This window comes from Panulirus ornatus, chromosome 1 (genome assembly GCF_036320965.1).
Source record: "Panulirus ornatus isolate Po-2019 chromosome 1, ASM3632096v1, whole genome shotgun sequence".
Classification (NCBI taxonomy): Eukaryota; Metazoa; Arthropoda; class Malacostraca; order Decapoda; family Palinuridae; genus Panulirus; species Panulirus ornatus.
Window position 1 is genome coordinate 94,676,801 of NC_092224.1, and position 24,181 is coordinate 94,700,981.

Sequence of the window (24,181 nt, forward strand, 5' to 3'; positions counted from 1 at the left end):
AGACCTTACCCATCCTAGAACGAAGAGCCTACTAGACCTTTCCTATCCCAGGAGGAGGAACGATAAAGGAAAACCTTTTTTCATCCCAGGATGAAGGACGTACTAGACCTCACCTATCCTAGGACGAAGAGCCTACTAGACCTTTCCTATCCCAGGAGGAGGGACGCTAAAAACCCTTATTCATCCCAGGATGAAGGACATAACCTGAGTCACAGAAAGCGAAGGATTCATTGCTTACGATTCCTGGCCAGCGGTCGGGGGCCGTGAGGGATATCTTAGCCTCGTCGTCGTCCCGGAGGATGTCCTCTATCGACGGGACTTGGAAGCTGGGCGGGGCCGCTGGCACTGAGGTCAAGATGTCCTCCCGGGATCCCACGCCCTCCTGAGGGAGGCAAGAGGCGCAGGGTTAATCAATGCCTGAGCCCAGCTGAGATAACGGGCCTACCACAGACGTCATCGCGAAGACGTCATCAGGGACCACAGACGTCATCACGAAGACGTCATCAGGGACCACAGACGTCATCACGAAGACGCCATCACGAAAACGTCATCAGGAACCACAGACGTCATCATGAAGACGTCATCAGGAACCACAGACGTCATCACGAAGACGTCATCACGAAAACGTCATCAGGAACCACAGACGTCATCATGAAGACGTCATCAGGAACCACAGACGTCATCACGAAGACGTCATCAGGGACCACAGGCGTCATCACGAAGACGTCATCAGGAAGCATAGACGTCATCACGAAGACGTCATCAGGAAGCACAGACGTCATCACGAAGAGGTCATCAGGAACCACAGGCGTCATCATGAAGACGTCATCAGGAACCACAGGCGTCATCATGAAGACGTCATCAGGAACCACAGGCGTCATCACGAAAACGTCATCATGAACCATAGACGTCATCACGAAGACGTCATCAGGAAGAATAGACGTCATCACGAAGACGTCATCAGGAAGAATAGACGTCACCACGACCACGTCATCAGGAACCACAGACGTCATCATGAAGACGTCATCAGGAACCACAGGCGTCATCACGAAAACGTCATCATGAACCATAGACGTCATCACGAAGACGTCATCAGGAAGCATAGACGTCATCACGAAGACGTCATCAGGAATCATAGACGTCACCACGACCACGTCATGAGGAACCACAGACGTCATCATGAAGACGTCATAGACATCACCAAACACCACAACTGTCACTATACACCGCAAACAAGCGGTGAGCGCTACGCGCTAGCTCTACCATTACGGCAAAGTCTCGTCGAAGGTACACTTAGATACTCTCTCTCTCTCTCTCTCTCTCTCTCTCTCTCTCTCTCTCTCTCTCTCTCTCTCTCTCCGGCAGAGGTGGCAATGGACCACTAGGGCAGTGATCTTTCCGTGTCAGCAAGTTGTAAGCAGCAGCCGCCCAGGGAAGTACTACCCTCATGACACGTCACCAGAGCAACACTACATGGGGCCACACGTCACCAGAGCAACACTACATGGGGTCACATGTCACCAGAGCAACACTACATGGGGTCACATGTCACCAGAGCAACACTACATGGGGTCACATGTCACCAGAGCAACACTACATGGGGTCACATGTCACCAGAGCAACACTACATGGGGTCACATGTCACCAGAGCAACACTACATGGGGTCACATGTCACCAGAGCAACACTACATGGGGCCACACGTCACTAGAGCAACACTACATGGGGTCACACGTCACCAGAGCAACACTACATGGGGTCACACGTCACCAGAGCAACACTACATGGGGTCACATGTCACCAGAGCAACACTACATGGGGTCACACGTCACCAGAGCAACACTACATGGGGCCACACGTCACCAGAGCAACACTACATGGGGCCACACGTCACCAGAGCAACACTACATGGGGCCACACGTCACCAGAGCAACACTACATGGGGTCACACGTCACCAGAGCAACACTACATGGGGTCACACGTCACCAGAGAAACACTACATGGGGTCACACGTCACCAGAGCAACACTACATGGGGCCACACGTCACCAGAGCAACACTACATGGGGCCACACGTCACCAGAGCAACACTACATGGGGCCACACGTCACCAGAGCAACACTACATGGGGCCACACGTCACCAGAGCAACACTACATGGGGCCACACGTCACCAGAGCAACACTACTTGGGGCCACACGTCACCAGAGCAACACTACATGGGGCCACACGTCACCAGAGCAACACTACATGGGGCCACAACAACTACATGGGGTCACACGTCACCAGAGCAACACTACATGGGGCCACACGTCACCAGAGCAACACTACATGGGGCCACACGTCACCAGAGCAACACTACATGGGGCCACACGTCACCAGAGCAACACTACATGGGGCCACACGTCACCAGAGCAACACTACATGGGGCCACACGTCACCAGAGCAACACTACTTGGGGCCACACGTCACCAGAGCAACACTACATGGGGCCACACGTCACCAGAGCAACACTACATGGGGCCACACGTCACCAGAGCAACACTACATGGGGCCACACGTCACCAGAGCAACACTACATGGGGCCACACGTCACCAGAGCAACACTACATGGGGTCACACGTCACCAGAGCAACACTACATGGGGTCACACGTCACCAGAGCAACACTACATGGGGCCACACGTCACCAGAGCAATACTACATGGGGTCACACGTCACCAGAGCAACACTACATGGGGTCACACGTCACCAGAGCAACACTAAATGGGGTCACACGTCACCAGAGCAACACTACATGGGGTCACACGTCACCAGAGCAACACTAAATGGGGTCATACGTCACCAGAGCAACACTACATGGGGCCACACGTCACCAGAGCAACAGTACATGGGGTCACACGTCACTAGAGCAACACTAAATGGGGTCACACGTCACCAGAGCAACACTACATGGGGCCACACGTCACCAGAGCAACACTACATGGGGCCACACGTCACTAGAGCAACACACGTGGCAGGAGCGACCCCCACCTTGCAGAAGTTGACCGCGACAGCCAGCGAGGCAGCGACGGGATTCAGCGGTCGGCCGGTGTTCCTGTTGACCAACCTCTTCAGGCGCTCCACTAGGCTTAGGTAACCCGCGCCCGTGCAGTATGGCACGAACGCCCGCACCCGCGCCTCTACTATCGGGTCCGGCGTTGCGACGGACGTGACGGACATTTGGGGAGTTGGCGTCGGGTTGGAAGAAGGCGTTGGCGACGGACTGGGCGAAGAAGGCGCCGGCGTTGGAGGCGTCGATAGAACCGTAGGTAAGGTCGGAAACATAGGTATCATCGGAGGCACTGGGGTTATTGCCTGCCCTGGCGGATTCTCGGGATCTATTATGAGTTCGTAGACCAAAATGGCGATGGCAATGCCCGTGACGAAGGAACACACGTCGACACTCACGGTCTCCGTGAGGGACACCTCGCAGATACTGGTGATGTTGTCGGTGGTGGTGGTGTTGTTTTCATCGGGCAGCTCTCCGTCAAACTGTCGCATCTCCTCCTCATATTCAAGAGGAATCTGGTGAGGAGGATCCTCCTCCTCCTCAAAGTCCAAGATGTCCGGGTGTCCTGTCTCCCCATTGACTAAGTCTTCGTCGTCGGGAAGGATGTGTTCCTCCTCAGCGACATCCCTAGGCGTCTTCGAGCGGCGAGTGAAGGGACAGCTGTCTTCATCCTGGCCTATGACGTTTTGCCCCTCGCTTCCCAAGCTCTCCCACTCAGAGTTGAAGAGAGTTTTTGAGACGCAGTCCAGTAATTCCCTCCCAGTACCAACCAGAAGTTCCATGAGGCTGACGTCGTCTCTGCCTCTTCGTGTACTGTCCATCGCCCTTCTATCGTGGCCATAAGTTTCTGAGGTATTGTTGCGAGTTTCCTGGACTCCATAAAAGCTTCCAGTTTCTTCTCGGGTTTCGTGAAGGGCCCGACCTCCCCTCCTCCACAGGGGCGTGTGGGCGCCGCTGCTTCTCTCGATGACGCCCTGGGTCGGGTCCACACCACAGTCGATGTCTGCCAAAAAAAAAAAAAAAAAAAGGAAAAGAAATGAGGAGAAAAAATATTACTTTTCTTGAAACTGCGATTTCCATCTACAAGTTTCCACAAGAGAAAGTTAGAGATACACACCAAATTATCCTGACTCTACTGAAGATGGAGAGCCTCGCACAACCTTAATCAGTTACCACAGTCCGACTGGAGAAGGTCTTAACTAGAGTTTACTAAGCAATAAGGTATTAACTAGAGTTTACTAAGTACTAAGGTCTTAACTGGAGTCTACCTAGTACTAAGGTCTTAACTAGAGTTAATACTATACATAACTAGAGTTTATACTATGGGCTTAACTAGAGTTTATCAAGTACTAAGGTCTTAACTAGAGTTTACCTAGCACTATGGGCTTAACTAGAGCCTTCTAAGTACTTAGGTTTCAACTTGAGTTTACAAAGTATTAAAAATCAACAAGATGTAAAGCAGGTTAAACTCTATGAAGTAAAATGATCCCCCTGCCCCCTGAAAAAAAAGATAAATAAATGAATAAATAAGCATAAACATAAATAGATTAAAATAAATAAACAAATCAATAAATAAATAAGTGTAGAACTTAATGCCAGGTAATAGAAAAATGATGAAAAAAATATGCAAGATTCGAATACCAAAGAACCATGAGTTCGTGTGAGCGAAGCCGCGTTCAAACACTTTACACATTCCTTATAAACACTACATAGAAGATGGCGGGTTTAAAGCAGATTCGAATGACCCAGCAGTACTCAGCAAACAGCGTATGCTCAGTAAGTATACTCTCTGTCAGCATCATCCATTTTCTAAGTCCTGTTATACCTCAGGGTCAAAATCGTATCAAGACCCACGAAAAGGGTAGGACAATTTTTGCCACTGGACACACTATAATGTTCCCTCTCCACTCCCCTGCAGACATACTCTCAGGTTTGGCTTTAAAAAAAGAAAACATAGCATCGAAGAACTGACGCTGCGACCATCATCCAACCCAGGTGCAGATATAAGAGGGGGAACTAGATGTCATACCGTGATGCAAATAAGAGTTAGTATGACGATGGGTTTTTTTTTATACATTTCAGACCTTATAGCTTCTCTAGTACGAAGGATTAAACACTGAGGAGGAGAGGGCTATGTTACCCCTTCCATTCCTGGAACAGATGAGCTGTGGCAGTCTCTTCCATCCCTCGTCTTTCCCTCTTTCTATCGTCTTTCCCTTCCATAAAGAGTTAGGTCGGCAGATATAAGATCGTGCATATAGGAGAATACAGAAGACTGAAAGACGAAGACTTGGAGAGATTATATAGGAAACATGTAATAAACCAAGATGGATCATACGATTAATCTGATCACTCACAGGTTACTCAAAACTTTCTGACATGGTCTTCAATTAAACTTAAGGTGTCGTCTCGTTTTTGTCTGCTGCTCGATCACATCACGGTACGTCTCTCTTATGACCAAGTCTGGGGTGAAGTAAATCATAGATTTATTCCAGAGATCGGATTAAGAGGACGGAGTAGCTCACAGTACGACACTCGAGGAGAAGTACGACGAACTGATACGACAAGGGGTTCATCTGAACTCCGCCCACCAAAAAAAGTCTCGTTGGCAATGAGACTTTGGGTGGAGCGGGTGGGGTCGTCTTACCCAGGGGGTGGTGAGCCAAAGTGAGCCAGCTGGTTGAAGTGAGGAGGCTTCGAAAACAGTGTGTCTATGGTGGAAAACCACTAGCAATACGAGAGGGTCTTATCCGTCCCCAGACATAGAGAAGGCCAGTATACTCCGTCTCAAGACATGGGAGGCCAATAGAGTCCGTCCCAAGACATGGGAGGCCAGTCGACTCCGTCTCAAGACATGGGAGGCCAGTATACTCCGTCCCAAGACATGGAGGCCAGTCGACTCCGTCCCAAGACATGGAGGCCAGTCGACTCCTTTCCAAGACATGGGAGGCCAGTATACTCCGTCTCCAAAACATGGAGGCCAGTGGACTCCGTCTCAAGACATGGGAGGCCAGTCGACTCCGTCTCCAAGACATGGAGGCCAGTCGACTCCCTGATTTATCAGGGTAATGTTGAGTCTTGCCTACTTCTTGAAAGGTCTTGAATTACCTTGGGTCTTTGCCACAGGATGATTCAAGTTGGGTCTTTGTTGTAGATGGTCTTACTTTAGCGGAGTCAGGGTCTTTACAACGGAGGGGGGGTGGTCCGATGTTACACTTGGGTCTTTGTTATAGAAGGTCGTAAGTATGTTAGGTCGTTGTAACAGAAGGTCTTAAGTGACAACTTGAGTCTTTCTTACGGGAAGGTCTTAAGTTACAGAGGGTCCTATACCTTGGGTCTTTCTTACAGGTTGCTTACCATTGGTCTTAGTTGGAAAGGGTCTAAGTTACAGTATGTCTCACAATAGGTCTTTGTTACTGTTCTCAATTACAATGGGTCTATTCTACAAGGGGGAGAGGGGGGGGTCTTAGTTACCAAGGGTCTTTCCTACGACAGGTCTTCGCTACAGGGGGTCTTAGTCACCATGGGTCTTTGCTACGACAGGTCGTCGCTACTGGGGGTCTTAGTCACCATGGGTCTCTGCTACGACAGGTCTTCGCAACTGGTGGTCTTAGTCACCATGGGTCTTTGCTACGACAGGTCTTCGCTACAGGGGGTCTTAGTCACCATGGGTCTTTGCTACGACAGGTCTTCGCTACAGGGGGTCTTAGTCACCATGGGTCTTTGCTACGACAGGTCTTCGCTACAGGGGGTCTTAGTTACCTTGGCCACGGCTCTGGGCACTGCAGAGGTCCCTCACGGTACTGCTGCGACCTGCGGGGCGAGACAAGTTATTAGCACGTCTTGCTATCTCTGCTGACTGATAAGCTAGCAGTACGTGCTAACTGATGAGTACAGTTAGCATGATGAGGTGCTAGGAGATGAATATGGTTAGCAGAATGTGCTAACTGATGAGTATAGTTAGTATGATGAAGTGCTAGCAGATGAGTATGGTTAGCAGAATGTGCTAACTGATGAGTATAGTTAGTATGATGAGCTAGCCGATGAATATGGTTAGCGGTATGCGCTAACTGATGAGTATGGTTGGTATGATGTGCTAACTGATGAGTATGATTGGCAGGATGTGCTAACTCAGGAGTATGGTTAGCAGGATGTGCTAACTGATGACTATAGTCAAGAGATCATGCTAACTAACGAGTATGGTCAGCAGATCACGCTAAGTGATGAGTATGGTTAGCAGATCATGCTAACCAATCAGAATGTGCCAGGCCTTGCTCTCCATTATATGTGGTCAGTCATACTGCTCTCTCTCTCTCTCTCTCTCTCTCTCTCTCTCTCTCTCTCTCTCTCTCTCTCTCTCTCTCTCTGCCGGAGACAAGGGCAAGGGAGGGAGGGAGGCGCCTTACCTTGTCGGCACACGTCCAGGAACTTCCTGCAGGAGTCGGAGCAGAAGATGAGGTAGAAGGACGGGTTGGTGCGGCAGAGCCCCAGCAGCGACCCCAGGAAGCAGAACTGGTGCTGGTCCACACAATCCTCCGGCCCTGGTGCGCGGGGTTAGAAACAAGCATGTAGTACAGACACGCTGCTCTGTGTGAGTGTGTGTGTGTGTGTGTGTGTGTGTGTGTGTGTGTGTGTGTCGTGGAATATCTTTAAGCCTTAAGTCTTCTTAATGCTGGTGATTACAGTCGATCAAGAAGGAATTATCAGACGTTTCGATAACCATTTCAATTTACCTCTGATCCTATTTCATGTTCATTCTATGAAAATCTGTCGCCTGCAGACGAGAGTGTGTATAATTTCTATGAAGGTCTGTCACCTACAGACGAGCGTGTGTGTATAATTTCTATGAAAATCTGTCGCCTGCAGATGAGAGAGTGTGTATAATTTCTGTGAAAATCTGTCGCCTGCAGACGAGAGTGTGTATAATTTCTATGAAAATCTGTCGCCTGCAGACGAGCGTGTGTGTATAATTTCTATGAAGGTCTGTCACCTACAGACGAGCGTGTGTGTATAATTTCTATGAAAATCTGTCGCCTGCAGATGAGAGAGTGTGTATAATTTCTATGAAGGTATGTCACCTGTAGACGAGCGTGTGTGTGTATATAATCAATGATCATTATGAACACAGGAAGGAAGAGTCGTCCACCATTTCTTGAGCTGGTGGTATTTGAACTTGATGAAACCCCCCTTTTCAAGAGCCCATCCACCAGTCAACGGGGCTTTATTTCAAGCCTGAAGTAAATCCATGCCACTTCCATCGTGTATCTGAGGTGGACTTGAAGTGTGGTTAGGGGAAGGTATTGTGTTAGGTGGAGGGTAGTGTGGTACGTGGAGGGCAAGTGTGGTAGGTGGAGGGTAGTGTGGTACATGGAGGGCAAGTGTGGTACGTAGAGGGTGGTACGGTACGTGGAGGGTAATGTGGTACGTGGAGGGTAATGTGGTACGTGGAGGGTAGTACGGTACGTGGAGGGTAATGTGGTACGTGGAGGGTAATGTGGTAGGTGGAGGGTAGCACGGTACGTGGAGGGCAATGTAGTACGTAGAGCGTAATATTGTATGTGGAGGGTAATGTGGTACATGGAGGGTAAGGTGGTACGTGGAGGGTAGTAAGGTACGTGGAGGGTAAGGTGGTACGTGGAAGGTAATGTGGTACGTGGAGGGTAGTACGGTACGTGGAGGGTAGTGTGGTACGTGGAGGGTAATAAGGCACGTGGTGGGTAGTGTAGTACGTGGAGGGTAATAAGGTACGTGAGGGTAATGTGGTACATGGAGGGTAGTTCGGTACGTGGAGGGTAGTACGGTACGTGGAGGGTAGTACGGTACGTGAAGGGTAGTGTGGAACGTGGAGGGAAGTACGGTACGTGGAGGGTACTGTGGTACATGGAGGGTAATGTGGTAGGTGGAGGGTAGTGTGATACGTGATGGATAGTACGTACGTGGAGGGCACGTATTATATGTGGACGATCAATGTGATCTGTGCAGGATCAAGGTGGCAGGTGTGCGTGAGACACCTGAGAACCGTGCTTTGAGTCACAGGTGTGAGGACAGGTGTGTGATGGCCTTACCCAAGGGTCGATTTGTGTGCAGATATAATAATAGAAAGACAGGTGTGTGTGTGTGTGTGTGTGACTCACCCACCGAAGGACAGATGTCGCAGGTGCCTGGAGGAGAGGTGTGTGGCTCACCTGCGGAGGACAAGTGTCGCAGGTGGCAGGACAGGTGTGTTACTTACCTGTGTGAAAACAGGTGTTACAGGTCGCGAGAGGGTAAGTACTTAGGCTAGCGGTAGTGCAGGTGTTTGATTCACCTGCAAGAGAACAGGTGTTGCAGGTGGTGGGAGGACAAGTGTTGCAGATGACGGAAGGACAAGTGCTGCAGACAGCGTGAGGAGATGTGGCAAGAGATACAGGCGTTGCAGGTGGCCTGGAGGGCAGGTGTGGTACTCCCATAAGTGGGGACAGGTGTTGCTGGCGGCGGGAGAACAGGTGTGTGACACATGCAGGAAGACAAGTGTTGCAGCTGGTGGGAGGACAAGTGTTGTTGTTCACATACGGAAGGACAAATGCTGGTGGCGGAGGACAGCTATTCCAGACTGTGGGAGAACAGGTGTTGCTGGTAGAGGAAGTACAGGTGTTGTGACTCACCACCTGCAGGAGGACAGATGTTATAACTCACCTACGGGAGGATAGGTGTTGTGACTCACCACCTGCGGGAGGACAGATGTTACAACTCACCTACGAGAGGACAGGTGTTATAGGTGGCGGGCGAAAGGACAGATGTCGTGACTTACTTGCGGTAGGACAGATGTCGTGACTCACCTGCAGGACAGGTGTCGTGACTCACCTGCAGGAGGACAGGTGTCGTGACTCACCAGCGGGAGGACAGGTGTCGTGACTCATCTGCGGGAGGACAGGTGTCGTGACTCATCTGCGGGAGGACAGGAGTTGCAGGTGGCGGGCGGGAGGACAGGTGTCGTGACTCACCTGCAGGAGGACATGTGCCGTGACTCACCTGCGGGAGGACAGATGTCGTGACTCACCTACGGGAGGACAAGTGTTATAGGTGGCGGGCGGAAGGACAGATGTCGTGACTTACTTGCGGGAGGACAGATGTCGTGACTCAACGGCAGGAGGACATGTGCCGTGACTCACCTGCGGGAGGACAGATGTCGTGACTCACCTACGGGAGGACAAGCGTTATAGGTGGCGGGCGGGAGGACAGATGTCGTGACTTACTTGCGGGAGGACAGATGTCGTGACTCAACTGCAGGAGGACATGTGTCGTGACTCACCAGCGGGAGGACAGTGTGTCGTGACTCACCTGCGGGAGGATAGGAGTTGCAGGTGGCGGGCGGGAGGACAGGTGTCGTGACTCACCTGCGGGAGGACAGGTGTTGCAGGTGGCGGGCGGGAGGACAGGTGTCATGACTCACCTGCGGGAGGACAGGTGTTGCAGGTGGCGGGCGGGAGGACAGGTGTCGTGACTCACCTGCGGGAGGACAGGTGTTGCAGGTGGCGGGCGGGAGGACAGGTGTCGTGACTCACCAGCGGGAGGACAGTGTGTCGTGACTCACCTGCGGGAGGATAGGTGTTGCAGGTGGCGGGCGGGAGGACAGGTGTCGTGACTCACCTGCGGGAGGACAGGTGTTGCAGGTGGCGGGCGGGAGGACAGGTGTCGTGACTCACCTGCGGGAGGACAGGTGTTGCAGGTGGCAGGACAGTTGACGTTCATGAAGGCGGGGTTGATGTCACACTCACCGGAGGCGCCCCAGCCAACACATTCTTCCCGCGTGTCCACACACCCCGACACTGTCCGCGGTGATAGTGAGAGATGGTGAGTGATCGTGTGAGACGGTGGGTGAGAGTGAGTGACAGTGTGATACCGTGGGTGATAGTGAGTGGTAGTGCGGTATGGTGGGTAACAGTGAGTGATAATGTGAGACCCTGGGTGATAGTGAGTGCTCGTGTAAGACCCTGGGTGATAGTGAGTGCCAGTGTGAGACCCTGGGTGATAGTGAGTGTCAGTGTGAGACCCTGGGTGATAGTGAGTGCCAGTGTGAGACCCTGGGTGATAGGGAGTGCTCGTGTAAGACCCTGGGTGATAGTGAGTGCCAGTGTGAGACCCTGGGTGATAGTGAGTGCTCGTGTAAGACCCTGGGTGATAGTGAGTACAAGTGTGAGACCCTGGGTTATAGTGAGTGCTAGTGTGAGACTGTGGGGGATAGTGAGTGCTAGTGTGAGACCCTGGGTGATAGTGAGTGTTAGTGTGAGACCCTGGGTGATAGTGAGTACAAGTGTGAGACCCTGGGTTATAGTGAGTGCTAGTGTGAGACTGTGGGGGATAGTGAGTGCTAGTGTGAGACCCTGGGTGATAGTCAGTGCTAGTGTGAGACCCTGGGTGATAGTGAGTGTTAGTGTGAGACCCTGGGTGATAGTGAGTACAAGTGTGAGACCCTGGGTGATAGTGAGTGCTAGTGTGAGACTGTGGGGGATAGTGAGTGCTAGTGTGAGACCCTGGGTGATAGTGAGTGCTAGTGTGAGACCCTGGGTGATAGTGAGTGTTAGAGTGGTATGATGGGTAATAGTAATAGTGTCAGATGGTGAGTAATAGCAAGAGGAGAATAATAGTGAGAGACGGTGAATGACTGTGTAAGGTGGTGGATGATAATGAATGATAGTGAGATGGAGAATGAAAGTGTAGGATGGCGGGTGATAGTGTGAGATGGTGAGTGTTGCTGAGTGACACTAAGTGATGGTGTGAGGTGGTGGATGACTGTCAGATAGTGAGTGATGGTGTGAGACTGAAGGCGATAGTAAGTGATAGTGCGAGGTGGTGAGTGACAGTAAAAGATGGTGAGTTATGTGAGTGAGAATGATTCTTGCCCATACACACACCCTATATTGCAGTCAGTGATAGAGAGGCTGTAAATGATAGTGAGTGGTGGGGGGGAATGAGGTGTGAGATTGTGAGTGATAGTGAGAGCTGGTTGTTGATATCCATAGAGGGTTATTGATGACAGTGACAATGTGAGACAGTGGTGGTGGGTGACAGTGAATGATGGTGAAAGAGTGACTTTCACACCCACCCCGACACTATCAGCGGTGGCAGTGAGTGACAGTGAGAGATGGCAGGTGACAGTGAGTGATGGTGAGTAACAAGTGAGACCTGCGCAGTCCCGACAGTGATAGAGAGTGAATGTGAGAGATGGTTGGTCATGGTGAGCGATAATGACTCCTGTTGAATGATAATGATAGCGAGAGATGGTGAGATCTGCAGGACGTCAGTCAGTGATGGTGACTCCACACTAGTAAGTGACAGTGAAAGATGGTGGGTGATAGTGTACAGTGAGATGAGCGATAGTGAGTCATCATACACACGTAACTCGACACTGCCGTCGGTGATGTGATGGTGAGGGATAGTGAGAGATGATGAGTGGGTGATTGTGAATGACAGCGATAGTGGATGATAGGGATGATGGGTGACTGGAGAATGATAGTGATGGGATGATAGTGGTTGATGGTTGATAGTGATATTAATTGTGAGTCAAGTGTGTGACAGTGATGGTAGATGGTAGTAGATTGATGGTGATGATAGGTGACCATGAGTGATAGTGACTCTACGTGATTACGACTCGTAGCAATGCCCACCGATGGTGATGGTGACGGGCGATGATGGTGAGTGGGAGTAAAAACTACCCATAAAAATTATGGTGAACAGAATAATGAGAGTGACTGACAGTGATTCCCAAAAATGATAATGACTCATACTGTGAGGAAAGAAAAAATGTGTTACAGTAGAAACATTTACTTAAAATTACTTATAAACAGATAGTGACATCATCATGAAAGGTAATAATGGTGACTTTTATTGTATTTGTGGCTATTAAGAGTGGTAGTGATAGTGAGCGATAATGCATATCATGACTCACGGAAGTGTGGACAATGATATGATGATGAATGACAGTGAATGTAAACAGGAGGCGAGCTGAATTACGTCAACATATCCATTAATATTATCAACTGACCACTTCTATGTTTTGATGGACACAAACAGTTTGTATAAGCTTGCGTTAATCACGAAAGGAAGTCCTAGAAAACCTTTTGAAATACGAAGTGAATAAGTCTCGTGTGTACACAGAGAGATAGATAGATAGATAGATAGAGAGAGAGAGAGAGAGAGAGAGAGAGAGAGAGAGAGAGAGAGAGAGAGAGAGAGAGAGAGAGAGAGAGAGAGAGAGAGAGAGAGAGAGGCATGTGAAGAAGGACCACCGACCTCTTGAGTTGGGCTTGCAAGTTCCGCACGTCCGCTGGCAGGCGGCCTCCATGAAGGCTGGGTTCCGCTCACACTCACCAGTCGCAGCGAACTCCTCGCACATCTGGACATCGAAGTCCTGACAGCTGTCCGGGATGGGGAACTCTGCCGAGGAGAAGATGTAGGAGGAATGGAACACCTGTGAGGCGGAGGGCTAAACACCAGCCGAGGAACTGCTGCACGGGAGAGTTCCTTTAACACATAAGGTGACACTACGTGATGGTAGATCCTACAATCCCTCGATGGGGTAGGATTTGTGTCAAGTCAGTAGCGCTCCTGGGCCGCCTACAGGTCAGCACGTCGACCTGAACTCTCTCTCTCTCTCTCTCTCTCTCTCTCTCTCTCTCTCTCTCTCTCTCTCTCTCTCTCTCTCTCTCTCTCTCTCTCTCTCATCTGACCACAGGACTTGTGACCCACCTAGCTGACCACAGGAACTCCACAGATTGCATTAGCAACTAGCACTTCTGCAGACGCAAGGAACTGTCATAGAGCTATTGCTGTGAATGTCACTAGCAATCCATGAACAAGGGCGGCTCAGCTTTACAGGCAAATAGCCTAGTCTCTCCGCAGTTTTGTGTAGGTTAAATACTATGTTACTTGTAACACAAGCAACGTGGACTCATAGGAACAAACACACACACACATATATATATCATAGAACATACAAACCTCCAACCAACAGCAAGGATCGAACCCGGGACCCCTGGGCAAGAGGCCCTCTAGGCTTTGGGAGTGTATAAAAAACAACTATTCGAAATACTAAGTACTCGAATACCCTTCGTCTCACAATGGTGAGCAACGGGGTCTATACCGGTTGTTTCCGAACAGACGCACATAGCCAGCTGATAGCGTGTTACCGAACCTAACTGTACAACGCGAGCTTTGTAAACATACAAACCATTGTCGACCAAATGTTTTTTTTTTCTTTTTGTCTCTAAAGAAAGTCTTGAGTATGGGAGTGGTCTGTCTCGTTCCACTCTTCGTCTATTTCCTTGCTAAGAGTGTGGGAAGAGCGCACGTGTACTGGTTAAGGCAGAGGAACTCCACGTAGGCCTTGTAATTACAGTGTCTGGCAACTATTCAGCTGTGCCCCGTCTAAACTGCTCGTCCAGCTGACGCGTGTTCGTAGGCTGTTTGTTAGCAGTGAATTGCACGCCATTACTTAGCGAGGGTTCATATTACTATGAACACCCATTATGCACAACAGTGCTATTTCATAATAAATTAAGATATTCCCAAGAAAAGCGTATCAACAAATATATAAACACCATGACTCAAATATTATCAAACTGGCTTTATTATCTGTGATCAGAAGGTGGCCATTTTAGAATTATATTTAAGGCCAAGTCATCTTTGACACCACCCTGCAATCGCCATTGGAGCTCTATATAATTAACCTACTTGCATACATAATACAAATATGAAGTCATATACGGTTGCACAGTTCATCAACCTTCCGGCAACGCTGTGAACACAGCATTTCCAGTTTGAATGTGTATATGCAAATTTTGAGAACGAACAAAATGTAAACCTTACATTTGTAGAGAAAATGATGCGTGTGTGTGTGTGTGTGTGTGTGTGTGTGTGTGATTACCTGCTGCTGCATATGGGGAGGGAGGGAGTTCCGCGCGTGTGGGTACTCAGTGGTTTAACCTTACATCTCAATATCTCAGAACAGCAATTTCCCATGCCGGCCGCATCCATTTGTTTCTTACTTTGTTCCGCGTCCAATACCCTGTTCCTGGAAATGAAAGATCTTTCGGCGTGCCAATGAATATTACAATGAAGTATAGATTAGATCATGGGGTCCTTTCCGTACTATTTCTTTTTCTTTTTTCATATAACTAAGGAGGCGTATGTAATGTTAAGCTGTGGATTGGAAACGAAGTATATATCTAGCGCTTTCTTATACATAGCCATGGTGCCGCCGCTTTTAACTATAAAATGGCAAATCATTCCATATGTTATCAATGCTGATGAGGGAAAAGAACGTTCTACTACGTTCTTAATCGTAGAAGAACGTTCGCCTACGAATTTGTGTATTATAACGGTTGAAATCAGACAGATCTAGCCTGATGTACCTTCTTAGATCAAGATGATCGAAGCCTTTAACTTGTTTACATGTATTGATTCACCTCCCAACCTTATATTCTCGAAGTTTATTATGTTTAAGTCGTGTAGTCGACTCTCGTAGGGTTTATTTCTCATGCCTCGAATCATTTTGATAGCACGCTAATGTTCTCACTTCATTCTAAGTCGCTTTTTCTAGTAAGGATGGCTAAATTGGCAAATTGGAAACGTATGCACCAGTGAACTGCAAAGAATAAGAAATAGTTTCCTAAATATAAATGCAGAATCCCAAATTATTAATCATTGAATTTTGTTCGCTTTTTTTTCAGTGCTTCTGCACACTGCTTAACTGGCTATTGGTCATCAGAGATTATTACATGTTAACCTCTACTCTTATTCACCAATTGTAGTTAAATGAAATTCACACGGTATCTTGCCTTCTTGTTTTTTACTAAGGATATGTAAAACCTTGCTCTTATCGATGTTAAAGTTCACCATACCCCGAGAATCGAACCCCGTGGCTTTTGGGTTAGGCTACCTGGTGTCACACAGATGATCCGGGGTTCGATTCTGGGGGTATAGTAGTAAACAGTTTATTATCATTGTAATATGTGTGTGTGTGTGTGTGTGTGTGTGTGTGTGTGTGTGTGTGTGTGTGTGTGTGTGTGTGTGTGCGTGCCTTACAATGTAAACAAAGATAGCGTCAACACTCACCTTCATCCCCGTCACTGCTCACACCGCCGATGGCCACAACTGCAAGAGAAACAAACAGTTTCTGTTGTACTACATCTTGGGAATATTGTGGCCAGTATTAATGATCATTTCTAAAGTTACGTAAATTCTATGGCTTTACACACAGGCTGGGGAACCCCGGGAATGATTGTATGACTCGCGTGGGAAGCTGAAATATCCTTCAAGTCTGGACATAGTAAAGTGCAACCCATGATTTTTGTGCTGATATCTAACCCCCTGGTTTTGGAGATGCTTGGACATGACTGGTGTTCCAATACTACCTCCACAGATCCCTAACGTTTGTGTTATTGTGTTCAAAAGAGTTCATCAGAGACAAAGAAAATGGGACCATAATATTGTGAGAGCGTGTACACATTTTTTGGACTACATTTTGAACATTTTCTGACCTGAGTTGATAACGTTGCCTTGGCTGACTGACCCTGTCAGTTGATATGCCTAAGGCCCAACTGATAATTATAACCAGTGAACTGTGGGAAAAGATAACGTGAAAGATTTCAAATCCAAAAAAGATAGATCAGAAGAAGGAGCCAAGTGAGGAGTGCTCATTCTCCTCGAAGGCTCAGGCTAGGGCGTCTGTATGCGTGTGGGTGTACCAAGATGAGAAATATAGAAAGATAGATGATATGTTTCAGGAGAGGCACCTAGATATTCTATCTCGGAGTGAAACAAACCTCAGGAGTAAGGATAGTTTGGGAATCATTTTAGGGGTAAAGTCAGGGGTTAGTGAGAGGGTGAGAGCTTAGGAAAGGGTAGCACTACTGCGGAAGCAGGAGTTGTGGGAATGTGTGAAAGAGTGTAAGGAAGTGGGTCCCACCCAGACTGATGTGGGTAAAATGAAATCGGATTACGAGAATTGGACGACCATTAGTGGTCATGTACCGGGCCATGAGAAGAATGAAGTGAGGTGTTTTGGGAGCAGCTGAGTGTGTCAGCAGTTTTCATGCCAACGACTGGGTATTAATGATGGTAAATTTAAATGCGAAGGCAATAAATGTGGCAATTCAGGGTATAATTAGGGGGCGTGGGATATACAGTAAGGTGAATAGAAATGGTGAACAGTTTGTGGAGTTGTGTACTGGGAAAAGAAGTGTTGATTGGGAATATCTGGTTTAAAAAGAGGCACATATATAAGTACACGTGGGTGAGTAGGAAAGATGGTCAATGGGATCATATACCTGGATTACATACTGACTGACAGCCGTGCAAAAGAGAGACCCTTGGATATGAATGTGCTAAAAGGGCAACTGGGTGGGATGTCAGATCATTATTTGGCGGAGGCAAGGGTGAAGATTGGTCGAGATTTTGGGATTAAATGTGTGAAAGCCATGTCCAATCTAAAGTGAAATGAGGCGTATGGTATACAAAGATCGATATGCTTACACTGGACTGAATATTGAGAATCTTGTTGGAATTATTGCAGTAGCAGGTTCCTCCTGATCCCAAGAAACCATTTATGTTCCCCTATTTATCATTTGGGTCATCTCTCTGGTCTAGTGTTTACAAGATATATCTCAACTTTATGCAACTGAATTCAGACAACGACAGACCACTGGGTTCTAACGAGGTTGTTTGTGATCGTGGAAGATATCATCAGAAACGCATGGATCGATATGACAGAAACAGAAAGACGTAAAAAAAATAATGATTCCGTGTTGTCCTTCGTTAAGACTTGTCTGTATCACCCAATGACATCTGACTTTGGTACTCTTGTGAGCTAACCTTATCAGCTGACGATACCCACGCTCTACCTCCTCTCCTCCAGCTATGTCTCTAAGCCCTTGTTCCATGCTTTGCAGCTGCCTGCTCTCTCATGTGGTAGAACATTGACAATAAAACCAAACTCTAGGCCGGAAATAATGGCTTCGTCACGGGGCGTAGTTTTTTTTTTTTTTCTTTTAGCAGGGGGATACTTCCCCAAAGAGATAAACATTATATTACTGCCCCCGTTTCTGTCTTATACATCTCATTGACGATAAATGTAGCTTGAGAATACAAAATTTCCCTGGTCAGTGAGGTCGTGACAAGCGTCTGATCAGCGAGAACTTGAGGCATTTACCTAAGTTACGTAAGTGTCCTGGCGACCTTGAATTTCAAGTTAGGGTTGCGGGGAATCGCTCCTCCGAGCCATCTGAAGTCACAGACCAGTGAGTGGTTTTCAAGTTATATTTACATGAAGGCACCCTAATCTCGTCTTTCATATTTCTAAGCAGCCTTATCCCTTATTTGTTGTATCTCTCGACACCCTTGTCCAATACCATATTCCTAAAACTTCATTCATAATATATGGTTCTGTAGTCTTTTTATTTATCTCAACACAGCTGGAGTATATAGGACCGTTATCTAACCTTCTACAAATAAAGCTGTTTCTGCTAAAATGTGAAAGGCAAAACAGTTCATATATTATGAAAATTTACGAGCGAAAACTTTTGCTGTGCCCGTGGGGAATGCCCATGGCATCGGGCTGACGCTGCCTCAGTCATCACGTAAGCTGGATGACAATATGGAGGTGGGGACAACCCGGAAATCCAGCCTACGGGATGAATGAATTATCTGGCGCTGTCTGTCACCTCCATCCAAACTGGTTCCCCGCGCGGCCGGCCACGACCAGCCATATAATGTATGTAGGTCAAGAGGAGCTTCAGTTGGCCGAGGGCCATGGTGTGCACTGAGAAGATGTACTGTTTAGATCTATCCTAAACGCTTCAACAAGATGTTTCAAGTCATCTCGATTGGAAGGTTCCTAAATGACCGCAGGCAGTCGATAGGCCCGCGTGACGCCGGAGGAACCAACCAGCTAACCTGAGGTTGGCCTAGGGCCAAATCCACTGTTAGTGTATGTGTTCGAAGAGTTATCTTTAATACCTGAAGAAGGAGTTCAAAGGTTTTTTTTTCGGTTGGTGGATGTTGCAGCTTGACGGCAACGGCTACTATATGACCTTGGCAACCGATAGGCCAAAAACTAGGCTAATATCTGACCTTAGCAATCGAGAGGCCCAAAACCTGAGATTATAAATGATCCTGTCAATCGATAGGCCTAAAACCTAAGCCAATATATGACCTTGGCAATCGATAGGTCTAAAACCTAAGCTAAAATATGAACTTGGCAATCGATAGGCCTAAAACCTAAGTTAATATATGACCTTGGCAATCGATAGGCCCAAAACCTAAGTAACCACACCAACCAAAGTGGGTTGGACCCACCAAGGTAGCAGGGTTACCAGGACAAAATATCTGGGCCTCTTAATATTCCAAAACTGTGAAGGTGGAATCTAAATATACTGAAAAAGTAATCTATCAAGCAACAGAATATAAAAGTGATGGACGTAAGTCTTCCAGAGATAATCATTTGTTTACGACATTGGTCCAACAGCCAGCGCTCCCAGCCTTGCCTAAGGACCCATGTCGGCCCCGACCACAGTAACTTAAGGCTTTATAAGTGGGAGTCAAGCTAGGTTTGGCTAAGCACAGGAAAAGTAGGCTGGGTTTTAGGCGAGTTCGACTGAATAGAAAGATGCCCAAGAGAAAGAAAAATGATGTGAACTGCAGCACATGAACAGTAGACTTGATTCGTCTGATTTGACCCGTAGTAATGGTACAAACTCGTGAGCAAACGTAAATTTAACTCGAATGTGGCAAAACACTTTTTCAACAGGATTTTTAACGACTTACATTATTTGCGCCTCCTAGTCACATGGACAATTTGAAGGTTACTTTCGTTGAACTATCTGTATACGTTCTAACTCTTACCCCCCTTGTCTGTGAGTTTCTGATGTCATCCACTCTCACAATTAGCTTCGGAAAGGTCCAATAATCTGTTGCTATTTCAATTCATCTGTAAATCGATGTATCTCCATCACCGGTCGCAGCCTAGCTGTCTTGAAATATGGTCGACCCATTTACTTGACCAGTTCTGAAGGTAAACATTGTATCACATGCCCAGCTGACGGTAATAATGACACCTCCATTAAAGAGATGATTACTGAGGACTACTGTTAGCAGTTTGTTGAGTTTACGAACCAGCAACACGTCCAGCATTCTCAGCTTACGACTCCATAAAACTTTACGCTCAGTTCACGACGGGAACGGCCGACTGATCTTTTAAATTCCCTGGTCCATCCTTCTTTTTGCCTTACTAATGCTTACCTCCACCTCTCTCTGGCTGAATGACTTTGACCATAGTGTAAGAAGTAAAATCCAGCAACGTTGATCCATACATGAATGGAGAAGTTGGATGGAGAAGTTAAGTGTTATACTTTGTATGACAGATGTATAGTATAGTGTGAGATCGGCGACTGACAGACATACGTCATACGTCAACCTGACATTTAGTGGGAAAGGTGCGAATCTCAACAGCAATACAAACTCGTATCATGAATGGTCTCTGTGCTACTTCCTAAACAAACACTAGCTCAGGCAGGTTAGGGAAGCTCCGCTTTCTACCCTGTCATTAATGTTTACTTAGAAAGATACCTTTCTTCAGCCTGTTCCCTCCTTCCTTCTGGTTCCTGCAGGATGATTTTTCATTATACAAGGAAAAGAAAAAAGACTGCTCTGAAATCCAAGCTACTAGGAGGAAATTCAGCCTTATGGGTCCCATTTCCCTTATAATCATACAATTAAGGAGTGATGTGAAGTGGAAAGATACGGTCGACATCAATTATCTCGATGATACACGGGCTAAGAGAAAGGTATTCATTTCCTGGATTATGAAGAATTACCTTTGTCATTGTACATTTACACTAGGATGATGTGCCTCGCGCTATTGACTTTACTTTCTAAAGTCTTGTATATATCCTCTCACATCAAGCTCGTTTCGTAGGTTGTTCTTTAAAACTCGTTTGAATTTGCCCATACCAATTTTGTTCGAAGTGCATCTCAACAGGATATGTTTTGAGTATCAATTCCTAATACAGAAAAAGAGTTTAAGTACGTAAACTGTTCCCTTTGTGTACGATGACGTAATCTCTCATGGTCAAGGGCTTGACCGAATGCATAAGGTACCCCTGAGTACGATAACTTATGGGAAAAAAAAGTTTTTATGAGGTCAGTCATCCCAGTCTGGAGCAATGTTAAGGGTCATTATTGCATGTTAATGCCATTTTATGATATTAATTACCTTCTTTACAGCAGTCGACTAGCAACTGGATGCGTAGTCGGAATCTGCAACACAGTGATGCTATATGGCAAGAATGTGTGAAGCGTATTTTGCACTGGTGAAAATTTGCTAAGTACACATAGCAGGGGGAATAAGCAGTTTATGGCGCAAGGTCTGGCGGGTTGTATAGATAACGGTATTGTATATATATGTATGATGCATAGAAAGTTACTGCAATCCTATAGAAGTATCTATGGCGAGGAATACTGGTGTTGTATGACGGATATCTACATCATAAGGTGAGGTTGTATGACTATATGAATACCAAGACTGTATCATTGGTTGTATAGGGATGGTGAATGATGGCAGAGATAACGGCTCCATGTGTGGTGGGGTATATAGAGACAGGGTGTGGTTGTATGCCGGCATATATGGGGGTGTATGTGGATGGAGTGGCTGTAGGAGGGAATGGATGGTGGGGGTGCAGACTGGTGTTGTGTGGGGAGGGCCACACACCTCAGTAGTGAAGGTCTCAAGGGTCAGCCTGCGTGGCCCAGTGACTGGAGGAGGAAAGATGGCGTGAAAAAGATTTTGAGCGATCGGGGCCTGAACATGCAGGAGAGTGAAAGGCGTGCAAGGAATAGACTGAATTGGAATGATGTGGTATACCGGGGTCGACGTGCTGTCAATGGATTGAACCAGGGCATGTGAAGCGTCTGGGGTAAACCATAGAAAGTTTTGTGGGGCCTGGATGTGGAAAGGGAGCTGTAGTGTTGGTGCATTATTACATGACAGCTAGAGACTGAGTGTGAACGAATGTGACCTTTGTTGTCTTTTTCTAGCGCTACCTCGCGCGCATGCGAGGGTAGGGGTTGTCATTTCATGTGTGGTAGGGTGGCGACGGGGATGAATAAAGACAGCAAGTATGAAGTATGTACATGTTGTACATGTGTATATATGTATATGTCTGTGTATGTATATATATGTATACGTTGAAATGTATAGGTATGTATATGTGCGTGCGTGGACGTGTATGTATATACAATGACAAGCTAATGATAAGCTTATTATGTCACACGAATATATGCATCAGGTTATATAACTCTGACCATCTGCGCGAAATCACAGAAAACAAACGGAAGGTTCAGTATGGTGTATCAGACATTGATATCTCTTGTATCAATGAAAGCACCCTCTACTAGACAGATAATCACACCTCCGCAGTGAAGCAGCTGACGAAGACATGAGTCCTCCTCCCTTTGCATGGTGGCGTCCCTCTAAGCCATTAATTAATTACCCTTGAGGTATTGGTCGGTGATATTAAAAGGGTTACGTTCCTATAGCACCTAGGTTGACCCCGACACACCTTATCCTTCTACGTTGATCCATCCTAAACCTTCTACCCATGCCAAAGTCTTCTAAACGAACTCCTTTCAAATGCTTAAACACTTGGATATCTGTCACCACCAGTTCAAGACTCCCAAGATTCTTTCAACAAACTCTTCCAGTCCCCATGGCAGAGGACTCTTCAAACCAACCCTTTTCCCAAAGTCTCTCATCTCCCTGCATCCCATCCCGTAAATAGCTGACATGGTCTACCACACTAAAAGGGTTGATACAGAAGAATATAATGATGACAGTGGCCATGTAATGATGATGATGATGATGTCGATGATAATTATGGTAAAAGAAAAAAAACTATAGATGACAATGACGAGGTTCCATATAAAAAGCCTGAGTCGTGACGAGGGTCAAGGACCCGCCCATCTGGCCCAAGTGAGCACTGGTGGCTTATAGATGGCACTTACGTCAATGCCTCAAGACCCCGACCACGTAACAAAGGCCCAGCGAAAAACAGGAAACACTATGAAAACATAATTTCCTGCGGCTACAGTAAAAGCTAGACTGAACGAAAATATCAGGAAGAGAAAGAAAGGATAATTTTACAGTTTCCGACCCACAGAGATGTTTTGGTGGGCGATAGGTTTAACCGATGATAAGTCATGATCTCTCTCGCAAATCACTCGTTTCCTAAGATCCTCCCCGTGACAATCTTAGTGGGGGAAACGCGGGTAATCGAGGTTTTGGGTAGGGAAGAGGCAAAAACGGAGTGATTTGCTGTAGAAACGAGATGCAACTACCCAATTCACACCAAATACCATCGGGGAAAAAGCATATAGCTCAACCGAAAATTTTTGGTATGTACTCATCTAATGAAGCTTACTCAGCCGAACGTAACCTGTTACACGAGAGCGAAAATCGGGGTTTTCGCTGAGGGAGAGACAGAAATGAGAGATATGCGGTAGAAATGAGTTGCAAAATCGTCTCATTCACATCGAAAGGCATATCGCTAAACCGGAGCTTTATGATATACGTCCTGAACCTAACCTAACCTAACCTAACCTTGTTTGAGAATAACTGTTCCTAACCGGTGCTCTGGCCCCGGACACCCCCTATTAGCCAACCAAAAATTCAACACGTGTTATCTCTATAGTTGCAAGCACACAGGCACTAGAAGGACCAGGTTTCGGGTAGCTGAGGGTGACCGTATGATTCTTGCATTATAGGGGCAGGTTCTGAGTCATCGGGGTTAGGGCGCGGGCCAGCCCAGGTTCCTTAACCCTATCAGAGTGCGGAAGGTTAAGGTGGGCGGCATATAAAAGTGGCGTTAGGCACAGGTCAGGTCCTGGTATAGGAACAAAGAAAGGATTCCTGGCCGCTTCACCCACTTCTTTACGTCCTTCCACAGCTTTTCTCTCTCTCTCTCTCTCTCTCTCTCTCTCATATATATATATATATATATATATATATATATATATATATATATATATATATATATATATATATATATATATATACATATATATATATATACATATATATATATATATATATATATATAT

General features: G+C 47.0%; 1 protein-coding gene across 1 annotated transcript in view; it reads right to left on the minus strand.

Annotated features, from left to right (window-relative positions):
- Positions 1-24,181, minus strand: part of LOC139751183 (uncharacterized) — a 36,411-nt gene that overhangs the window by 8,453 nt on the left and 3,777 nt on the right. Inside the window, exons 2-8 of the mRNA XM_071666316.1 lie at positions 16,145-16,183; positions 13,322-13,465; positions 10,735-10,857; positions 7,456-7,590; positions 6,812-6,862; positions 3,031-4,052; positions 239-382 (exon numbers count right to left, since the gene is read on the minus strand). Of these exons, the coding sequence (XP_071522417.1) occupies positions 239-382; positions 3,031-4,052; positions 6,812-6,862; positions 7,456-7,590; positions 10,735-10,857; positions 13,322-13,465; positions 16,145-16,183 (1,658 nt within the window). The remainder of the gene's footprint in view (positions 1-238; positions 383-3,030; positions 4,053-6,811; positions 6,863-7,455; positions 7,591-10,734; positions 10,858-13,321; positions 13,466-16,144; positions 16,184-24,181) is intronic.